The sequence below is a fragment of the Oncorhynchus clarkii genome, chromosome 6, assembly GCF_045791955.1.
Source record: "Oncorhynchus clarkii lewisi isolate Uvic-CL-2024 chromosome 6, UVic_Ocla_1.0, whole genome shotgun sequence".
NCBI lineage: Eukaryota > Metazoa > Chordata > Actinopteri > Salmoniformes > Salmonidae > Oncorhynchus > Oncorhynchus clarkii.
The window spans coordinates 34,012,796-34,036,769 of record NC_092152.1 but is presented as its reverse complement, the minus strand read 5'-3'; the positions used below and the strand labels follow the sequence as shown (position 1 = coordinate 34,036,769).

Below are 23,974 nucleotides of genomic sequence, written 5' to 3'. Positions count from 1 at the left end.
TTAAACACTTAATGAGAGCCCTGGAATTCAGAGTTGGAACGGAATAGGATCACCTTTGTGCAGCTAGATAGAGCCAGCTCCTCATAGCTCAACCTGAACTCAAGGGTAGATGTAACATAGTAAATGTCAATCCGAGACACTCCATTTAGTATGACATGTTACATTTCATATGGCATGCATTAATTTGCTGTGATAACCATACCAAACGTAACATATACTAATTACTGTCCCAGATATACGTTTACTACACAACATGACCAAAAGTATGTGGAAACCTGCTCGTCGAACATCTCATTCCAAAATCATGGCCATTAATATGGAGTTTGTCCCCCCTTTGCTGCAATAACAGCCTCCACTCTTCTGGGAAGGCTTTCCACTAGATGTTGGAACATTGCTGCGGGGACTTGCTTCCATTCAACAACAAGAGCATTAGTGAGGTCGAGCACTGATGTTGGGCGATTAGGCCTGGCTCGCAGTCGGCGTTCCAATTCACCCCAAAAGTTTTCGATGGGGTTGAAGTCAGGACTCTGTGCAGGCCAGTTAAGTTCTTCCACACGGATCTAGACATTTCTCCAGAGAACGAACAGTTATTGTGCTGACGTTGCTTCCAGAGCCAGTTTGGATCTCTGTAGTGAGTGTTGCAACTGAGGACAGACATTTTTTACGCGCTTCAGCACTCGGCGGTACCGTTCTGTGAGCTTGTGTAGCCTACCACTTCAGGGCTGAGCCGTTGTTGCTCCTAGACGTTTCCACTTCAGAATAACAGCACTTACAGTTGACCGTGTCAGCTCTAATAGGGCAGAAATTTAACAAACTGACTTGTTGGAAAGGTGGCATCCTATGACGGTGCCACGTTGAAAGTCATTGAGCTCTTCATTAAGGCCATTCTACTGCCAATGACTGTCTATGGAGTTTGCATGGCTGTGTGCTCGATTTTAGAAAACGGGTGAAATAGCCGAATCCACTAATTTTGGATTGTCCACATACTTTTGTATATATAGTGTATGTTATGTCTAGTCTATGAGACCATGCTTCATAGCTGGGGTTGTATTTTTTCCCCCGCTACAGACAGCTATACCGTTTCGGCTATATCATATTGGTTCGCTAATACAAGACTAGGAAAAGACCCAGTGCACTACATTTGTGATTGTTATATATACAGTACCAGTCAAAAGTTTGGACACCAACTCATTCAAGGGTTTTTCTTTATTTTTACTATTTTCCACATTGTAGAATAATAGTGAAGACATCAAAACTATAAAATAACACACATGGAATCATGTAGTAAGCAAAAAAGTGTTAAACAAATAAAAATATGTTAGATTCTTCAAAGTAGCCACCCTTTGCCTTGATGACAGCTTTGTACACTCTTACCATTCTCTCAACTATCTTCCGCTGGAATGCTTTTCCGGCAGTCTTGAAGGAGTTCCCACATATGCTGAGCACTTGTTGGCTGCTTTTCCTTCACTCTGCTGTCCAACTTATCCCAAACCATCTCAATTGGGTTAAGGTTGGATGATTGTGGAGGTCAGGTCATCTGATGTAGCACTCTGTCAATCTCCTTCTCGGTCAAATAGGCCTTACACAGCCTGGAGGTGTGTTGGGTCATTGTCCTGTTGAAAAACAAATGATAGTCCCACTAAGCGCAAACCAGATGGGTTGGTGTATCGCTGCAGAATGCTGTGGTAGCCATGCTGATTAAGTGTGCAATGAATTCTAAATAAATCAGACAAGTGTCACCATCACACCACTCCCTTCATGCGTCACAGTGGGAACCACACATGCGGAGATCATCCGTTCACCTACTCTGCGTCCCATCAAAGACACAGCGTTTGGAACCAAACATCTCAAATTTGGAATTCAGACCAAAGGACAGATTTCCACCGGTCTAATGTCCATTGCTCGTGTTTCTTGGCCCAAGCAAGTCTATTCTTCTTATTGGTGTCCTTTAGTAGTGCTTTCAGCAATTTGACCATGGCCTGATTCACACAGTCTCCCCTAAATAGTTGATGTTGAGATGTCTGTTTCTTGAACTCTGAAGCATTTATTTGGGCTGCAATTTCTGAGGCTGGTAACTCTAATGAACTTATCCTCTGCAGCAGAGGTTACTGGGTATTCCTTTCCTGTGGCGGTCCTCATGACAACCAGTTTATCATAGCGCTTGATGGTTTTTGCGACTACACTTGAAGAAACTTTAAAAGTTCTTGAAATGTTCCAGATTGACTGACCTTCATGTCTTAAAGTAATGATGGACTGTTGTTTCTCTTTGCTTATTTGAGCTCTTCTTGCCATGATATAGACTTGGTATAGACCAAATAGGGCTGTCTTCTGTATACCACCCCTACCTTGTCACAACACAACTGATTGGCTCAAACGCATTAAGAAGGAAAGAAATTCCACAAATAAACTTTTAACAAGGCACACATGTTAATTGCATTCCAGGTGACTACCTCATAAAGCTGGCTGGGAGAATGCCAAGTGTGCAAAGCTGTCATAAAGGCAAAGGGTGGCTTGAAGAATCTCAAATATAAAATATATTTTGGTTTGTTTAACACTTTTTTGGTTACTACATGACTCCATGTGTGTTATTTCACAGTTTTGATTAATCCGCTTTACAACCGGTGTAGCCTATCTGGCATATTAAAAACAAAACCGCACAACCTCCATTTGCTATTCGAGTGCAGGCTTCGTATTACATGTTGATTTTTATTTTTTTGTGGGCCATTAATTTCAAAATAATTCCACACATTTATCATATGTGAAAGACCAGATGAAATTGAAAATAGTCTGATGGGTGAGAATATGATCAAGCGCTTGACAAATTGCGAATGAAAGACAGATGAAGTGTGTGCAGCCTGCGCAAGAAACGCCTTTTCATGCAACCTTTTTCAAATCATCATTACAGCATTTGTCAGCCTTTGGCTATATGTTTGGATTTCTAATACATTCCAAGGTTTGTATCACAACTACAGTTGCATAAATAACTCTAAATGAAGCATATAGGAGGACTTGTTTCAAGTTATCACTTTGTTAACTGCTCAACACAGAATAGGGAGTGCAACACGTGTGCACTCCCTCGGACATCGTTTTGGGGAAATATCCATTCTATTTTATTCAGCTATGTTCAGTTGTATTCTTCTTACTATGAAATAATTTAAAATAATTCCACAAGAATTCTAAGCAAATCTTGTGCGTTAAATGAACTAATGCCACAGCCAAATGGCATAGCCAGATCAGGGCCGAACATAAGGATGACTCAGAATATACTATTCTGTTCTTCTGAAATAGGCTACATCTTCATATAATTTCTTTAGACCTGCCTAAAATAGGCTATATTACATGGATTTATTAAACTTTTGAAAATGTAGATGTTCCAAAGGTCCACATCAGTGGCTTGTAGACTATGCGTGGAAGCCCGGAGATGCTAAACGTGTTTATGTTAATTAAAGGTCATTTTAACGTGAACCCAGCAATTATTTGCATGGCAGTTAGGCTGACAACATTTCATGACTGCCACTGCCCTACACACAACACAACAGATCTCCCAACAAACTGTCAATGTCCTCCACTGGACAGAGGGCCCGGTCCCAAATCAACCTCTAGTCCTGGACACTTCTCCTAGTCCCCTAGTCGGGACACTTCTCCAAGTCTCCTAGTCCTGGACACTTCTCCTAGTCCCCTAATATTTGGACACTTCTCCTAGTCCCCTAGTCTTGGACACTTCTCCTAGCACCCTATTCCTGGACACATCTAAATGCCCTCTCATAGATCTGAAAGAACTAGAATGGATGTATGGAAATATCATGGTAACAACCCTCCTGAAGGGTTAGTTGACGCTAGTAGGCCACCACTTTTGATTACACCTGTCTGTTTCTTTCACCTCCAGGAAGCGCCATGAAGAAGAGTCTAGTCCATGGGTATGAGCTAGTGCTGGGGAAGAGGGCTTGATTTGGGACTGGAAATGAGGGTCAAAGTTTAAATGTTCACCCAGTCAGCTTGCAGGCCTTACTGTGTCAGTATTATCTTTCGCATCTTTAACTACCACCACCAAAAACCAGCTCTCTCATGAACGCGTACTCCCTCATCCAGCTGCTGTTATTACAACTGGAATTTCAACGTTGACTTATAAGCTGCTTGTAAGACATTATTGAATAGTTTAACTCGTAATAACTATTTGTAAGTCATTGCTGTAAGTAAGTTGTTCATGTATTTATTAACCTGTAAGGATCTATAATCATATAAATAACAAGCAACAGGCTATATACAATCTAATGGTTAACCAACTGTGTAATAATGTTCATAAGCAGTTCATAAGCACACTTTCAAAAGCATTCATACTTTTTTTTATATATAGGCTACAAACGCTTTAGCATGAAGCAGAATGCACTTGGATTTCTAGTTGTGCCATTGTTTTTAAAATGTAGCCATTTTTTCTAACTCACTAATATCCTTAATTTTGCCAATGTGTGTTGGATGCATACTTAAACTAGTGTTTGGGTAGTGTTTGTCAGCACATGCATGGGGGTATAGGTGGTTTGGCCACTGCCCAGGCCACAGCCTGAGTAAAGATCATGCTATGATTAAGGCTTATGTTCAGAGTAACACCCGTGCAGGGTTTGCAGAGGAAGGGAGAGGAGAGACGCTCCACAGATTTAGCTAGGCAAATGACCAGAAAAAAACGTATGTACCCAGATGCCTGACAAAGTGAGAAATAGTGAAAGAAAAGAGAGGCGGTTTTTAAAGTGCCAATCGCATCCCTGATTTCTGTCCTGCCCTCTGCTCTGTCCTACTCTGCTACAAATGTCAGGTGGTCTACTGTTCTGTTCAAGTGAACATGTTTGATTTACAGACACGGCACCATAACAGTATCTTCAGGTTTAAGGGTGTGTAATGGAGGGGGTATTTTAAAATGTTTATAGGGGAGGGGGAGATGGCTCACAGGCTGTACAATCTTATCCTGCACCTATTAATTACTATTATTGTTATGATTGTTACTAGAGCCATTATTCATATTGTTGACATTGTTCACTTATAAGTGAACAGTGTAACCCCCCCTCCCCCCAAATCCTCTCTCCATCCCTCATGTGTGGTAGAATGTTTCAGAGCTGGGGTCAAGTTCATGTCAATAATTCACAACTGAGGGTGCATCAGAAATGGCACCCTATTCCCTATATTGTGCACTGTACTGCATAAGGGATAGAATGTCATTTGGGACAAACTTAGTGTGATTGACATGGGGGCGACTTTTTGGAACCTCTGCTATGTGTGTTTGCACTGGAGTGCTGTGTGTTACTGTGTGAGCCATCATCCATAGAAAACCAATGGTTGACTGTTGAGGTAGGGTTGAATTGGGACTCCTTCTGGCCAGTGTGGTTGACTATCATAAGCCTACATGAGACTTAACAACATGAACAAGATGCACAGATTCAGACTGAACCAAAATGCAAAAGAAGCACCTATCCTTTCTTCATTCTTTCTCAAACTATTTCCCTTGCTCTTCTATTTGCTGCACCAAAACAATGAGAGTGGGAGTAGTCACTGGTTCAGAAATGCAGACATTTTTAAAATGTTAAGTAACATTTTCAGATTTACTTTGTTTTATCTTGTTGATTATTTTATTTAGTTATGATTAGTAAGAAAGTCATTGTTTAGTGAAATGTATGTGACGAGTATTTGTGTGCCTTATGCACAATGTCAGAAAGATATTTATCAGTTTAGAATTGACTTGTTCTGGCCCTATAATAATTTTCTTATTTTCCGTTGTTGCAGAGAGATCATGATAGTGTTAGTCTCCACAGGCAGCAGGTTGAACTGGACATGACTCCGTTAGGCCCTCGAACTAGACCCGAAGGTGTGAGGGGAAAAGGAGAACACCTTGAACATTCTGCTCTAAACAGACTAACTATAGTCAGGGTGTGGAGAGAAGAGGATAGCCAATGGTTTTGTACCAGTGTTTGATATGGCAGCATGCTTGGTACTGCCTTCCTCTTCTCTATACTATACTATAGATGGAATAGACCAGTCCTTCAACTTGCTCAACCCCCCCTCCTCCACGCCTGCAGTGCAGATATGGTGTCCGTGTCCTCTCTGTTTAAGTGTACCTGTTTTCGAGAGAGAGAATGTCTGAAATAGCATGTTGTCCACTAGGGGAGTAGGGTGTTATTTCAGCTTCAGCCCATAGACCACCTCATTTGAAGCCAATGCCTCACCTCTGTATGAGCTTTAACTCATTCTCAATGTTAAAAACCATGCCCCACGAGCCAGGTCAAGGTATGGCCATGTCTATGACACAAAGAAATATATCCCTTTCAGTTATTTTGAAGGGGAAACTACCTGAAGAATATACATTTCTCTTTCTCAAGTGTTTTATCTTTTTAAAGTTTGTTTTTTTAATACATCGTTATGTTTATTACAGACAGATGTTTGTAAGAAAATAAATCATGCATTTTAATATTTTGTCATGCTGCAATGTGCACCATTTATTACATTTTTATTTAATTAAAATAAAGAATACATTTCTTTGTATTTTTAATCTGTAGTTTGGTGGAATACTTTTGCTAGTTAGAATTTTTTTAATATTGTATATTTCCAACATTGCTTCCTGTTATCATGTTAATAAAGTGTTCATACAAATTGAGAAACACCTGACAAACTTTAAACAGATGTAAAAATATATACATGTATATTGAATTGAGTAGGCTACAGTGTGCGGAAAACTTCTGAACCAGGCATTGTGTATACTAATAGTAGCAACAAAATGTTATATTCTTTGTTCCTTAAACTATTTAATAAGATGTTACAGAATTAATGCTGTCTATTGTCTTTATTGTTAGTAGAAATCAATTAATTATGTTTAGACCTCTATCTTACTATTTCAGCCTAGGCTTAACATAAACACACCAGATCTGCTGCACAACATACCCACATCATATATAGTCTCAAATTCTATTGTTTAAATGATCCTCTTTCAATTTGTCCACTCTCTCCACCCCTGAGAGTGAGTGTTCGTGATAGTGAGATTAAGCATATTGTTGTGTCTAGTAACATCACGCACTAAACCATCCTCTTTATTGACGTCTGAGCGGCGCAGCTAGAGCAGATGTTACTGAAGAGATTAGTGGGACATAGAGAAGAGAGCAGCGGAGGAGAACGCCACTTAATGGCGCCTACTTTAAATACATTTTATTGACTACTATGTTTAGAATAAGAGTGATTACATACAGCCTAGGTTACTGCCATACAACCCCACATCACTTGAAATCAGTCAAAGCACATTAACATGTATTAAGGGTTAAGTACCTATTGGCCTAATGGTTTTAATATTGAATTTGACCTACACAGTTTTAAAATGAAAATTGCAACTCACTTTAAGTAGGCCTATCCCTTGTGTATGCGCAGTGGGTCTAGTTATCTATCAGCCCCTATGCATGTGAATTGGGGGTAGCATTGTTTTCAAGATTCACCCTCCTATTCTATTCACCTATTCAGAGAGTGAGCAGTCAGCGCGAACAAAGCTGCGGCAGATCGTGCGCTGATTGGTTACCGGGTACGGTGCCAGAGGTCCACTACAACAGATGGGGTTCTCCTCTCGTCGCGCAGACGCCACGCATGCAAGCCCCGGTGCGTGCATGCACCGATTGTTTCCTATGCCCGGGTAGGGCGAACCGAGCAGGGAACGAACAGACTGGGCGACTCACGGTTTACGGTTAACGACTTTCCCACCCGAAACCCAGCGTGGCAGAGAAGAACCAAGCCCAGTTGATCGTTTTAAACATTAACAACTAAAGCCCGAAGAGGTCCTGAAAATCACCACTAGCAACTCTGTCCGTAAGTAGGCTATATGTTAAAGCGACATTAGTCTGCCATGCCGCTAACGATCGATAAACTCACAAGGCAAACACTTTGTTATTTGTATTTGCATAGATATTGGCTATAGTTTCGCCAGTTAGAGCAATTGTGACTGGAACAAGAATGCGTGTGAGACTAATTTAGATCCATAAACAGAGTTTAGAAGTAATCGGAGATGAACGTTCTTGCATTGATAATGCAATGCTATTAGCCCTCAAGTAACAGCAATTAGTACCAAATGATACTTTTGCTGGGAAACAAATTCACATGTTTTTCCAGTTTTTATTATGTCATTGCACAGAAATGAAACCGATTAGAAGCCATATCTGGGCTCTGCCTATACAGTTTAGTAGGCTAGTCTATAAAACATTATGTGTCTGTCTGGACAGATTACATAACATCAATATCAGATAGGCTACTTAAGATTCTTCTCACACAAACTCACACACACACTGGCCAGTGGTAGTGCCCAGAGACTGATCCTCTCAGATATGGATGTCCAAGCATGTGGTCATATTTTCCACACAAAGTTGTGAGGGAATTCATAATATTGGCCTGTACCTTAAATTATTAATAGACTACTGTGCTTCCTAAGGTCATATACAATTTCACAATAGTGGTGTGATTCTGAAGAAAGCCATTAAAGGCCGAAACGTCAATCTTTTATACTTGTCTAATAAAACAAAGTATGTTTTATGGTGAGTGTTGCACCTTTTCCTGTCTAATGACACCATAATGGTGTGAGCCAGATTGAAGGGGCATCTTGTCTATTTACAAACACACACACACAAAAGCTTTGGCACTGTGTGATAGAGTTGGTTGTTAGACATCAGATGTTTTTAGGGTTGCTATGACAATTTGAACAATAGTGGGAGAGCAAAGTTGGGGTTGAGAGGGAGGAATTCAGGAAGAGTACAGAACTGGAGATTTGGACCTGCATTCATCCCTTCGGCTAAAGCAGTTGAGGACAGAGGCACGGGGCAAGAGATCAAAACGTGTGTGTGTGTGTGTGTGTGTGTGTGTGTGTGTGTGTGTGTGTGTGTGTGTGTGTGTGTGTGTGTGTGTGTGTGTGTGTGTGTGTGTGTGTGTGAGAGAGAGGGAGAAAGAGAAGTCAGGAAATTGAGGTCAGGAGTTTTAATGTCAGTGGATTAGTGCCAGTCTGTGGGAGGTGGAGGGATGGGGGGTGGAGTCAGAGAGAGAATGGTAAAAGGGATGGAGGAAAACAAGTTAGATAAAGAGGAAACAAAGGGAAACAACAGCACTAATGAGAATAGATATTTTACAACAAGGAAGCAATAGACCAGGAGTTCAGCGCAAGAGAGCGAAAGATAGGATAGAGAGAGGGGGAAGAGAAGAGGGAGTAGAAAGCAATCTAAAACTCTTCTGCTTTGCCAATATTTATACCTGCTTTCCATGCCAATAAAGCTTATTTCCTACAGAAAGTATTCATACCTCTTTACCTATTCCACATGTTGTGTTACAGCCTGAATTCAAAATGGGTATACAAAAATGTTCATCTACACACAATACCTCATAATGACAAAGTGAAAACTTGTTTTATAGAATGTTTTTATGACGTGCACTCCATAAAAAAAGACCGCTAGAGATTATGTTTGTCTATTATGTTGAGCGGAATCACCTGGTTCATTCATTTGTGAACGTTGTATTATGTTATTGAAGGCTGCTGCTGAAGACGTATGCATTGAAGCCTGCTTAATTACCTGCCTGCCCGCCGTGCTGGAATGTCCTTTAGATAAACGGCACGTGAGCACTTTAATGATGGCTTATTATCGGTGATAGCACTCGGAGCCACAGAACTTGAGAAAGTATTCATACCCCCTGACTTATTCCACATTTTGTTGTGTTACAGACTGAATTCAAAATGGATTACATATATATTTTTCAAACATCTACACACAATACCTCCATAATGACAAAGTGAAAACATGTTTTTAGACATTTTAGCAAATGTATTGAAAATGAAATACAGAAATATCTCATTTACGTAAGTACTCACACCCCTGAGTCAATACTTTGTAGAAGCACCCTTGGCAGCAATTACAGCTGTGAGTCATTCTGGGCAAGTCTCAGAGCTTTGCACACCTGGATTCAATCTCTGTGTTGATCATTGCTAGACAACAGTTTTCAGGGATTTTCAAGTAGATTTATGTCAAAACTGTCACTTGGTCGCTCAGGAAGAGTCACTGTCTTCTTGGTAAGCAACTCCAGTGTAGATTTGGCCTTGTGTTTTAGGTTATTGTCCTGCTGAAAGGTGAATTCATCTCCCAGTGTCTGGTGGAAAGCAAACTCCCCATTCCTTAACGATTACAAGCATACCCATAATATGATGCAGCCACCACTATCTTTGAAAATATGGAGAGTGGTACTCAGTAATGTGTTGTTTTGGATTTGCCCCTAACATAACACTTTACATTCAGGAAAAAAGTGAATTGCTTTGCCTAATTTTTGCAGTATTACTGTAGTGCCTTGCTGCAACAGGATGCATGGTTTCAAATATGTTTATTCTATACAGGCTTCCTTCTTTTCACTCTGTCATTTAGGTTAGGATTGTGAAGTAACTACACATGTCCGTTTTCTCCTATCACAGCCATTAAACTCTATAACTGTTTTAAAGTTACCATTGGCCTCATGGTGACATCCCTGAGCGGTTTCCTTCCTCTCTGGCAACTGAGTTAGGAAGGACGTCTGTATCTTTGTAGTGACTGGGTGTATTCATACTGTCACGCCCTGATCTTTTTCACCTGTCTTTGTGCTTCTCTCCACCCCCCTCCAGGTGTCGCCCATCTTCCCCATTCACCCCTGTGTATTTATACCTGTGTTCTCTGTTTGTTTTGTTCGTAGAACCTACCAGCATTTCCCCCTTGCTCTTGTCTCGTCTTAGTTCCTGTTTTCTAGTTTTTCCCGGCTTTGATCCCTCTGCCTGACCTGAGCCTGCCTGCCGTCCTGTACCTTTGCCCCCCTAATCACTCACTCAGGGATCCCACCTTGTATCTGATGAACTCCGGAAGTCCCCGGCATCTACGTCCCCGAGAGAGTCCGAGCTTACCTGAGTTCCACAAAGAGCTTCCAAAGACTGCCGATTCACCTCTTCCCGAGCCGATGCAGCTCAGCAAGGCTAGGCTGTCTCCAGCCGAACTCGTACGCAGACTTTTTGTATCTACCTGTCCCTTCAAGAGACCTAGCTCATTCGTTGGAGTGAGTACTCTGTTGGGTCTTAAAGATAATTTTTCTTCTCTCCTTACTCGCCCCCCTCTCCACCCCCCCTGCTGTGGGGCGACCAGTCCAAGTCTCTCCTGATACTCATCGACTCTAGGACCCATGTGAGGCTTATGGACGTTACCCTGGCGTCCGAGCTGGGCATCCCCACTCAACCCCTCTCCGTTTCCATGGATGTTAAGAGTGCTGGACGGGTGCTCTGTAGGCCCGGGTCACCCACCATTCCACACACATCAACCTATGATTGTCAGGGAACCACAGCGAGACGATCCAATTCCTGCTAGTCCAGGTTCCTTTGGTATTGGGATTCTCTTGGCTCCAGCGACACAATCCCTCTATTGACTGGGCTACTGGTGACATCGTGGGCTGGAGCCCGTCCTGCCACACTCATTGCCTGAAATCAGCTCTGCCTACCCCGGGACGTCTTCCTGGGGGCTTGGAAATTGCGCCAATCCTCTCCACCAGCCCCGCGGAGTACCAGGACCTCCGCAGCACCGACCAGTATCCAAGAAGGTCAAGCCAGATGCACTGGCATGCCGCTATAGACCCGCGGCTACACCCGCTGAAGCCAAGATGCCATGTGGCATCCCTTGAGGAGGGGGGGTACTGTCACGCCCTGATCTGTTTCACCTGTCTTTGTGCTTGTCTCCACCCCCCTTCAGGTGTCACATATCTTCCTTGTTATCCCCTGTGTATTTATGCTTGTTTGTCTGTTGCCAGTTCGTTTTGTTCGTAAAACCTACCAGCATTTTCTCTCTTGCTCCTGTCTTGTCTTAGTTCCTGTTTTCTAGTTTTTCCCGGCTTTGACCCCTCTGCCTGACCTGACCCTGAGCCTGCCTGCTATCCTGTACCTTCCAAAGTGTAATTAATAACTTTACCATGCTCAAAGGGATATTCAGTGCCCTTCTTTGCGAGTCATTGGAAAACCTCCCTGGTCTTTTTGGTGGAATTTGTCTTTGAAATTCACTGCTCAACTGAGGGGCTTTCAGATAATTGTATGTGTGAGGTACAGAGATGAGGTAGTCATTCCAAAATCATGTTAAACATTATTATTGCACACAGAGTGAGTGCACATTTTTACTCCTTAACCTTTCTGGTGCAGGTGTTCCGCTAGCTACACACCTCGACAACATCCGGTGAAATTGCAGAGCGCCAAATTCAAAATACAGAAATAGTCATAATAAACATTCATAAAAAATACAAGTGTTATACATCGGTTTAAAGATTAACTTCTTGTTAATCCAGCCACTTTGTCAGATTTCAAAAAGGCTTTACGGAGAAAGCATACCATGCGATTATCTGAGGACTGCGCCCCGCTTACAAAAGCATACAAACATTTTACAACCAAGTAAAGGAATTACAAAAGTCAGAAATAGCAATAAAATTAATCACTTACCTTTGAAGATCTTCATATGGTTGCAGTCACAAGAGTCCCAGCTACACAATAAATGTTTGTTTTGTTCGATAAAGTCCCTCTTTATATCCCATAAACTCAGTTTTTGTTGGCACGTTTTGTTCAGTAATCCACTGGCTCAAAGGCGGTCAAAACATGCAGACGAATACATCCTAATAGTACCGGTAAAGTTTGTCGAAACATGTCAGACGATGTTTATAATTAATCGTCAGGTTGTCAATTGTCTAAATAATCGATTATATTTCAACCGGACAATAGCGTATTCAATAGAAAGGAAAAACAACGAAGGGTGAGCACTCGGTCACACGCGCAAACCAGCACTGCATGATTCTACAGTCCACTGACAGAAAGGTCTCATTCTTCTTAATTTTTCAGAAAACAAGCCTGAAACAATGTCTAAAGACTGACATCTAGTGGAAACCATAGGAACGGCAATCTAAGTCCTAACCCATTACATACTCTATAGGCATTCAATTGAAAATACCCGCATCAAAAAATCCCACTTCCTGGATGAATTTTCCTCAGGTTTTTGCCTGCCATATCAGTTCTCTTATACTCACATACATTATTTTAACAGTTTTGGAAACTTTAGAGTGGTTTCTATCCAAATCTACCAATTACATGCATATCCTAGCTTCTGGGCTTCTGAGTAACAGGCAGTTTACTTTGGGTATGCTTCTCATCCAGACGTTGAAGTACTGCCCCCAAGCCATAAACGTTTTAACTTTATTAAGGCTTGCCATAACAAAGGGGTTGAATACTTATCGACTCAAGACATTTCAGCTTTTCATTTCTAATTCATTTGTAACAATTTTAAAAATATAATTCCACTTTATCATTGTGGTATTGTGTGTAGGCCAGTGACAAAACATCTACATTTAATCAATTTTAAATTCAGGCTGTAACATAACAAAATGTGGAAAAAGTCAAGGGGTGTGAATTCTTTCTGAAGGCACTATAATTGTGCGGAAAGAGGGAGGAAAAGAGAGCAATGCTTAGACTAGAGAGAGACAGGCTTGGCTGCTGTGGTTGGTAAGGGGTGGAGGAGGAGAGGTATGCTGACTTGGCTGCTGTGGTTGTTTAAGGGTGGAGGAGAGAGAGAGACAGGCTTGGTTGCTGTGGTTGTTGTAGAGAAGGATTCAAGGGAATGCGGAGGGAGGGGAAGACCGGGGGGGCTATTTTTGGAGCCCCATCCAGACAGAACAGATCACATTATCCCAAAATCCATCATCCCAGCAGGAATGCAGAACAGAACACAGAGCCATGGGCTGAGCTAGCCTGGGTCAATGTTGGGTCAATTTGTCTGTTTTCTGATACGGACGGTCGTTTCCCCCCAAAACAACAGGCATGGTACGTTTTCTGCAAGCAGCAGACTCAATTGAGACAGATCAGAAGTAGTGTGTCAGTGTAGACAAATCATTATTAATCTCTAGTGGACAGATGCATGTAACATAAAGTAGCTGATGCAGTTACGCAATATTTTCGATCTAGGTTTCATTATTGATGTAGAACTGCCAGGCTAGACCAGGGGTTCCCACATGTCCAGTCTTAAACTCCAAAGCCTTTTAGAGGTTTCTTGGGCCACAGTCCAGTCTTAAACAACATACCAGTAGTGGGTCCTATTCCTATTCCTAACATACCAACATACAAGAAGGCTTGGACCAACATACTTCCGCCCTCAAGGACTGAGCCACAGCCACCCATCCCTGGTCTTGGTATTAAATGCCCAGTGCTGTCAAAAATGTATTTTAGGACAATAACCTAAAATATAAGGCCAGATATACACTGGAGTTGCTTACCAAGATGACATTGACTGTTCCTGAGTGGCATAGTTACAGTTTTGACTTAAATCAGCTTGAAAATCTATGGCAAGACTTGGAAATTGATTTTTTGCGATGATCAATATCCAACTTGACGGAGCTTGAAGGGATAATGTGCAAATACTGTACAATCCAGGTGTGCAAAGCTCTTAGAGATTTACCCAGAAAGACTCACAGCTGTAATCGCTGCCAAAGGTGATTCTAACATGTATTGACTCAGGGGTGTGAATACTTATGTAAATTAGGTATTTCATTTTGAATGCATTTGCAAAAATGGCTAAAAACATGTTTTCACTTTGTCATTTTGGGGTATTGTGTGCAGATCCATTTTGAATTCAGACTGTAATACATCAAAAAGTCAAAGGGTACGAATATTTTCTGAAGGCATTGTATATTTCCACACTATGAGTTTGGAATAATATTGTGAAAACTACGAAAATGCCCTTTTAGTATATGAGCTATTTGAAAAGAACGCCTGACATTTCAGCCTGCTTTGATGGGATGGAGTTTTGGCCTGCCTGGTTAATAGAGAGTTCCAAATTTGTTAATAGAGAGTTCCAAACGTCTCTCCCAATAACAGCTAGTTTTCAATTTTCCCCTTCCCACTCACACCACTCCAGACAGTCCTAGCTAAATTATTGCTTGAGAAATTGCTCTTTGCTAAGAAGCTATTTTAGTTTGTTTTTAATTTTTTGTTATTTAAAACAGTCACAGTAAGGTACTTAATTATTACCCAGAAATGATTTGATATTGAGATAAAAATAGCAGCATTGGACCTTTAAAAGCTAATGTCTCCTATTGTGTTGTTCAGTGGTGCCTGACAGGGCCTAATGTAGGTGCTGAAATATTGATAATGCTGCATGGTGTGTGGGTTGATTGGTATTACATTTTTCATATGGTCACAATGTTTATGGTTGTGAGGTGTTGGCTGGACACCTGAGGTATGCTGTGGGTGTGGTTGTTGTCTGCTGCTTCGTACCTCTCAATTCCTCTCTGTCTGTATATGGGGGTACGTGTGAGCCTTTCAGAGAGAAGCTGTGTGTGTTTTTGTGTGTGTGTTGGTGCCTTTCTCCATGCGTGTGTGTATGTGAGAGAGCGATATCATATTTCATGTCTGTAGTTTGAATTGAGGAAGTCTCACTCATGTCAGAGCGGCAGCGGCAGTTTCCGCTGTGACTGAGGCTCTGAAGGAGGAAGAGATTAGCGGATGGGGAGCGCTTCCTTTTAACTAGCCCCTTCAACCGCCACTCTCTGGTGCTCTCTCCATCGCCTCTCCCCTTTCTCTTACAAACACACTGAAGCCTTAGACTGAGGCACTGGGTCATCTACCCTGGGTACACAGCCACTGAGACAGACTCTGAAGAGCCACACTTAGTGCTGAACTCTCTCTCTCCTCCACAGAAAGGACACAGTAGCTTCATTGGGCTCCTGCCTGGCTGCCTTCAGGTAAACTCCTCTGACTGGACCCTGAGGACTAACTTATTGTGTGTTTGTGCAGCTAGCGTATCTCTCTCTTTCCTGGCCTACCAGCATCATACAGATCTTAGCACGGTAAGCCACACAGCGGCCTTCTACACACGCACACAAAAACACACTATTTCAGCAATGAAATAGTGAGGTAGCCTGCCACAGTAGTTGTAGCAAGATACACTGGGTAGCATAACAGTGTGGGTTAGAGTGTATGTGCTAATGGCAGTGATTTAAGAGGTCTTTCAAGGAGGAGGAACTTAGCTTGCTGGTACCTGGGACAAGGCTGAGACACTGTGTGTGCAACTGAAATGATTCATGCACCTGTTCTTGTCCATCTGGAAGCTTCTGTGCTGCCCCCTAACACACACACACCATTTCAGCTGGGCAGGAAGGAAACATGTGGGGGTTCTGGCAGCATGCCATATTAAATTAACATCTGTTTGTGTGATGGTCACCATGGAAGCTTCCGTGTGTGCTAGTGGTTTTCTGTGTGCGGTGTGTTTTAGACAGATGGGAGAGGAGGAGGAAAAGAGGAAGAGAGAGAGATTGTGTCCTCCATCTCACACTGACAGAAACTTGTGTCACAGAGACAGTTTGTCGAGTCACACCAGGAAAAGGAGCCATAAAAACTCACAGACCCATATCACATGGGTCTGAGCTAGAGGTCAACCGATTATGATTTGTCAACGCCGATACCGATTATTGGAGGACCAAAAAAGCCGATACCGATTAATCGGACAATTTTTTAAAAATGTATTTGTAATAATGACAATTACAACAATACTGAATGAACACTTATTTTAACTTAATATAGTACACCAATAAAATCAATTTAGCCTCAAGTAAATAATGAAACATGTTCAATTTGTTTTAAATAATGCAAGAACAAAGTGATGGAGAAGAAAGTAAAAGTGCAATATGTGCTATGTAAGAAAGCTAACGTTTCAGTTCCTTGCTCAGAACATGAGAACCTATGAAAGCTGGTGGTTCCTTTTAACATGAGTCTTCAATATTCCCAGGTAGGAAGTTTTAGGCTGTAGTTATTATAGGAATTATAGGACTATTTCCCTCTATACCATTTGTATTTCATTAACCTTTGTCTATTAGATATTCTTATAGGCACTTTAGTATTGCCAGTGTAACAGTATAGCTTCCGTCCCTCTCCTCGCTCCTCCCTGGGCTCAAACCAGCAACACAACGACAACAGCCACCATCGTAGCAGCGTTACCCATGCAGAGCAAGGGGAACAACTACTAGAAGGCTCAGAGCGAGTGATGTTTGAAACGCTATTAACGCACGCTAACTAGCTAGCCATTTCACTTCGGTTAAACCAGCTTCATCTCGGTAGTTGATAGGCTTGAAGTCATAAACAGTGCAATGCTTGACGCACAGCGAAGAGCTGCTGGCAAAACGCACAAAAATGCTGTTTGAATGAATGTTTACGCGCCTGCTTCTGCCTACCGCCGCTCAGTCAGATACTTAGATACTTGTATGCTCAGTCAGATTGCAGGACACGCTAGATAATATCTAGTAACATATCAACCATGTGTAGTTAACTAGTGATTATGATTGATTGTTTTTTATAAGATATGTTTAATGCGAGCTAGCAACTTATCTTGGCTTACTGCATTCGCGTAACAGGCAGTCTCCTTGTGGAGTGCAACGAGAGAGAGACGGGTCGTTATTGCGTTGGACTAATTAACTGTAAGGTTGCAAGATTGGATCCCCCGAGCTGACAAGGTGAAAATCTTTCTTTCTGCCCCTGAACGAGGCAGTTAACCCACCGTTCCTAGGCCGTCCTTGAAAATAAGAACGTGTTCTTAACTGACTTGCCTAGTTAAATAAAGGTATAAAAATATATATTTTTTTTTAAATCGGCACCCCCAAAAATACCGATTTCCGATTGTTATGAAAACTTGAAATCGGCCCTAATTAATCGGCCATTCCGATTAATCGGTCGACCTCTAGTCTGAGCTGGCATAGCAGAGAGAACAACATTAACCCTGCATATAAACTGGCTGGCTAAAAGATGCAGCTAACTAGCTACAGTTGAAGTCGGAAGTTTACATACACCTTAGCCAAGTACATTTAAATGTAATCCTAGTAAACATTCCCTGTCTTAGGTCAGTTAGGATCACCACTTTATTTTAAGAATGTGAAATGTCAGGATAATAGTAGAGAATGATTTATTTCAGCTTTTATTTCATCACATTGTCAGTGGGTCAGAAGTTTACATTCACTCAATTAGTTTTTGGTAGCATTCCCTTTAAATTGTTTAACTTGGGTCAAACGTTTGTAGGCCTCCTTGCTCGCACACGCTTTTTCAGTTCTGCCCACACATTTTCTATAGGATTGAGGTCAGGGCTTTGTGATGGCCACTCAAATACCTTGACTCTGTTGTCCTTAAGCCATTTTGCCACAACTTTGGAAGTATGCTTTGGGTCATTGTCCATTTGGAAGACCCATTTGCGACCAAGCTTTAACTTCAGTCTCCATCTATTGGTCTTCAGTATCTATCCACATTAATGTTTAAAAGCATCTGATCACAATTTCTCTCTTTCTCTCTCTCACACTTTCTCTAGCTCCTCTCATGCTGACTGAGAATGGATAACATGCAGGATGGGGTTCAGATTGGAGACAACAAGTTCATCAGCAAGTATGCCATACACACACTCACACACTCTCTCACACATACACACTCTCTCACACACACACACACACACACACACACACACACACACACACACACACACACACACACACACACACACACAGAGTGTGTTCCGGCGTGTGTAGTAATAACAAAAAATATAATATTAAAATGTATGTAAAGTAATAAATTGTTGTCAAGAATAATGTACTTCTGTCTTCAGGGCAACAGTCCTGTCCCACCTCAAAACCTACAACCTCTATTATGAAGGACATAACCTGCAGTTGAGACACAGAGAGGTGCGTGCGTCTCTCTCTCTCATATTACTGTATAATTTACCCCAAACTGACTCTGTTCAATAATTCACCCTGCCCCAAAGGGGTAATAACTGTCTGTGTGTGTGTTTATTGATTATGGTAACTCTGTCTCTACAGGAGGAAGGGGAGCTGATCGTGGAGGGCTTGCTGAATATCTCCTGGGGCCTGCGTCGGCCTATCAGATTGCAGATGCAGGACGATCACGAGCGAATCAGACCTCCCCCCTCGTCTACATCCTGGCACTCCGGCTGTGCCCTGGATAATCAGAGGTAGGGAGTGAGCTCTGGTTACCATACCAAGGCAACATATAGAAACGTACTACGTAGGGGTGTATCTTTTTGTTAATACAGTATGTCCTGATACCATGGCCATATTGATATCTCTTTATTATAACCAGGGTCGGTTACGGCGACCTAGAGATAGGTTTTTTAGTTTACTTTGACCACACATATTGTCTCCGGTCAGTAGTGCTGAGCGATGAACCAACCTTTCTGTTATTTGAATTCCATTTAGTTAGTTTTTTTTCTGTGAGCTCAATGCGCACATTGCAGTTTCTCTAGAGATAAATCAGATCCAGCCTGAACTGTGCAATGTAGTAGGGAGTTGTAGTTTCCAACAGACCAAAGTTCTGAGTAGTTTAGCACAGACAACCTGCTAATTAACTAGCATGACCACAATCCATTGCATGCCTGTTTCTTTTATGCTTGCTACTGTACATAAGAGACAGAAGAATGCACAATCGAGGGATAGAGAGCAGTTGTTCGCAAGGTATCTCTACCTGAAACTCTAAGTGATCTAAGTGATTGATAGTTGGTATTCAGTCGTAAAAGTATACCTTATTTACTTTGAGGAACTAGTAAGGGATTTTGTCAGACAGGATAGGCAGCAGCTCTATAGAGATAAAATAATAATAAAGTCCTTAAATAAAACAAATGTAATATACACAACAACTCGTTACAAGCATTTCGCTACACCCGCAATAGCATCTGCTAAACACTTGTATGTGACAAATAAAATTGGATTTGAACTGAAATATTTTATTCAAGTCATGTGAATAAATTCTGGATAAGTGACAGGCACTAATGATTACATAGAGACCATATTTCACTGTTCCTCTACCCGTCTCATTTACACTTTGATGTAGAACAACTTTTAAGAGAAGATAATGTGTCATAAATAATGTCAAGCTATTAAATATGGGAATATTCCTGTTTTCTCTATGTCAATAGCAATGAAGGTACCCAGCAGACCCTGCCCAACATAGAAGTGACAGAGCACAAGAGCCAATCCGAGGACAGTATTGTGAAGGCGGATGAGGAAGAAGGTGGATCTTATAGAAGACTAGTCTGAAAACCTTCAGCATGTTATTATGGATAACTCAATTATTTATCCTACATTAGATAGCCATGTCTGTTCAACACAATACATTTTTAGAACATTCTGTGACATTCATAGGAACGTGATTGTCTGACTCCTCCCCTTTCTCCTATCTCTATGCTCTGGTTGGACAGAGGAATATGAGCGCTCCGCCCAGCTGCTGAGGACGAAGAGCGATGCCGGGTTTCTGAGGAAGGCCCAGCGCCGGTCGCCTAGCGACCAGAGGAGGATACGACGACACCGTTTCTCCATCAATGGACACTTCTACAATTACAAGGTACCCATGCGCACACACACACACACACACCATAATACTGCAGCTACACACTACTACAACGACAACATAATACGACAAATAAATTCATTTTCTCTCTCTCTCTCTCTCTCTCTCTCTCTCTCATTCCTCTCCCCTTCTCATAATTGTGCTTCCCCCATCGCCCCTTTAGACTGCAGTCTTCACTCCAGCGTATGGTTCAGTTACTAACGTGCGGATCAACAGTTGTATGACCACGCCCCAGGTGCTACGAGTGCTACTTAACAAGTTCAAGATTGAGAACAGCCCAGATGACTTTGCGCTGTACCTTGTACACACCAGCGGGGGTGAGTGAGTGTCGTGTCGTGTGGTTCTGTGTCTGTCACAGAGTGTGAAGCTGAATCACGTTCTCACTTTCACAGGGTCAATGTGAGCAATGTCTGTGTTTATCCTAGAGTAGAGTATGCATTATTAACTGTTTTTGTGGGCGTGTGCGCGGGTATGAGAGTGCTGCAGCTCTGTGGCAAAGCATGGCAATCTACTAGCGTAACTTAAGCACACCCGTTGTAATGCAGTGAAAGTTTGACAATGTTTCTTCTTTCAGAGCGTGCAAAGCTGAAGCGCAGTGACTACCCCCTGGTGCTGCGTGTGCTTCAGGGTCCGTGTGAACAGGTCAGCAGAATCTTCCTAATGGAGCAGGACCTGGGCGAGGAAGTCACCTATGATGTAAGACTGCTAATGTATAACTGCCAAATCATTCCTCGTCTACATACCACTGTGTAACTGCTAAATCATTCCCCACTTCTTAGTACACAAGCTTAATCACCTCCTCAGAATGGAATATTCTGTATGTCCCCTTATCTATTACAAACGGGCTCAGTTCAATATAACCTGCAGTGGGCTATTTATGCACTAGACTAGAATTTACATAGACCTTTTACCATAACACAGTCCAGAGTCAAACCAAAACCATAATTTACTTACCGTAAGTTAAGCAGCTTAGGGGTCTGCAAGCCAAGCCAATTAGTTGTCCTCAACAATGACTTGCCACCGGCTTGACAGTGTGAACTCACTGCCCATAAACTGAAATAAGCTATTGTGACTGTATGACATCCTTTATGTAATTGTTATTATTACAGTATTGTGACTTTGTAATAGTTGAGGGTTCAGGCCAAGTCTGTGTTTGTAATTGCATTTCTTCCTCCTCCCAACCAGGTGGCGCAGTATATTAAGTTTGAGATGCCAGTGCTGCAGAGTTTCATCACCAAGCTGAAGGAGGAAGAGGACCGGGAGGTGCAGAAACTCAGGAGCAGGTGAGGTGCCGGCAACATCTACCTACCTCCCCTGAACGGCTGTGTTTATGGTGTCATGTACTGTGTATTTATGTCTCATTCTCTTCTCTCTCTCTCTCTCTCTCTTTCTCTCTTACTTGCTCTCGCTCTCTTACTTGCTCTCGCTCTCTCTCTCTATCTGTAGGTATACATTTCTGCGGTGTATCATTGAGAAGCAGCTGCGTTGTCTTCCTGAGGGGACTGCCTGTATGTGACCCGGTCTAGGGAGGGACCACCAGATCTTCCCAAAATCTCCCTGACCTCCTTAGCTACCCCTCCCAACCCCAGATGCCGTCCCAAGCCCCAAACAGGAGTGACCCTGAACCACCCCGGGGAGAGGCATCCATTCTAACCTCGCTTTAATCTCTTCCAAGACCTCTATAGGGACAGTGTACTAATTCTGTGAGCTGGGTTGTGTGTGGTAACTTCCTCAGTTGAGGTTGGGGTCATTATGAAACATGATGTCTGCTCTTTCCGTCCATACCAAGAACAAACAGTACATATCCTCCTTGCTGTCCCAATCCCTCTCTGACACACCTGCCTCTCTGTCGTGATATCTGCATATTAACTGTATCCATATCAGCAATAATAATGGTTAATAATGAAGGTAAGGTTTGGCACTTTTCTCTTGTGGGTCTGTATGGGGCATTTTAGACTGTCCCATGTCCTATACCACTCCGATGCAAAATAACCTAAAGCACATCTACATCTCTTTCTTAGTTCTACTGAGTTAGATATATCTCTCTCTTTCCATCCATTATTCTCCCTACCTCTCTCTCCTTGCATATTTCTATTTTCTATTTTTGGCCAAAGCCCCATTTTGCCACCTGCAGATAACTGATTGTCTCCCTCTCCAAACCAGAACCTGCCTTAGACTCAAGAGTGGCATCCCACACTAGATGAGATTCTCACCCACCCAGTCAGTCGGTAAGGGGGGTTGAATGACTCCTGTCCTGTGACAGTATGTGGTGTTGAAACATGCCTGTCACACAAGTGTGGTACAGTACTATCTCCATGATCAGCTCTACAGAGGGAGGAACTGTAATGTAACTTCATGACTGTTCTTGCCACAGTTCATCTAAAACTGTCTCCTAACCAATTCTAGTGGAATGGAAAAAACATCTATTTCTGCTACCTGTGTGTTATTTTTTTCTTACCTTTATTTAACTAGGCAAGTTAGTTAAGAACTAATTCTTATTTACAATGACAGCCTACCGGGGAACTGCCTTGTTCAGGGGTAGAACGACGGATTTTTTATCTTGTCAGCTCGGGGATTCGATCCAGCAACCTTTCAGTTACTGGACCAATGCTCTAACCACTAGGCTACCTGCCACCCCATACCAGGGTTATGCCAGGGTTATAATCACATAGTGTAGTATAGTGTGATATGACCGGTGTGTCTGCTCTACTAGCATAGCTAGAGACTGAAGCACAAAACATAGAGAGGACCAGAGTTCCTTAAGATTGTGAATGAATGATGAATCAACTACAATAGCTCAAACGAGGGAATGTTTTGTGTGTGTTAGGTTGTGTGTGTGCACGCACATTTCTGAAGCAGTACTTACTTTCCTGGTAGATATTGATCTGTGTGACTATGTGCATGTGTATGACTGTATACAGTACTTTGAGATGTGGTACAACAATTCTATTACACCTATATCTACCCTCAGCTTTTAAAAGGTTGCTGTATATTGTGTGTGAGCGAGTGTGTGTGTGTGTGTGTGTGTGTGTGTGTGTGTGTGTGTGTGTGTGTGTGTGTGTGTGTGAGAGAGCGTGTGTGTGTGTGCATGTATGTCTGTCCTTTCAATTTCTATGGCTCTTTCAAGACTGACACCATTTATTTCATAATAAAATATTTTAGCTGTTTTAATGTTGCATTCTGACTCTCTCTTCAAAGGCACATGCCACTATTTAGACATTTTTACAATAATGATTATTTATTTGGTCTGTACTGTCTAGCCTTTTTGGGTCTGTGGGTAGAAACCACATTATCTTGGTTGTATAATACTTACTTAATACTTAATACAAAGCTGTATGATATTACTCTGTATTATTGCTGTATGTTTTGGTAGGCTAGGAGGCTTACAGTAACTGCAGGCTAAAAACGCACAGGTCATTATTTGAGTTTCTACTCTGTTGGTGGGTTAGGGGCTGAAACACACACACAGGTTCTCTTTGGCTAAGTGTACTGATAAGTTTGCAGGTGTTTCTGTGTTGTTGGGGCATGGGCTTACTGTAACACTACAGTGTTAGCAGG

The 23,974-nt window shown here is 42.1% G+C and overlaps 1 protein-coding gene across 3 annotated transcripts; it reads left to right on the top strand.

Annotated features, from left to right (window-relative positions):
- Positions 1-7,567: 7,567 nt before the first annotated feature.
- LOC139411048 (ras association domain-containing protein 2-like) lies at positions 7,568-23,587 on the top strand. Of its 3 annotated transcripts, none has more exons than XM_071156840.1 (10): positions 7,568-7,827; positions 18,372-18,445; positions 18,663-18,738; positions 18,874-19,025; positions 19,986-20,080; positions 20,268-20,410; positions 20,580-20,733; positions 20,991-21,112; positions 21,602-21,699; positions 21,863-23,587. In XM_071156840.1, the coding sequence occupies exons 2-10, from the start codon at positions 18,393-18,395 to the stop codon at positions 21,930-21,932; spliced, it is 963 nt and encodes a 320-aa protein (XP_071012941.1). In that variant the 5' UTR covers positions 7,568-7,827; positions 18,372-18,392; the 3' UTR covers positions 21,933-23,587. The 3 variants fall into 3 exon arrangements, with proteins under 3 accessions (XP_071012941.1, XP_071012943.1, XP_071012942.1); XM_071156842.1 differs by lacking the exon at positions 7,568-7,827 and adding an exon at positions 15,452-15,765 and having other exon boundaries at positions 21,863-23,584; XM_071156841.1 differs by lacking the exon at positions 7,568-7,827 and adding an exon at positions 15,608-15,870.
- Positions 23,588-23,974: the final 387 nt, after the last annotated feature.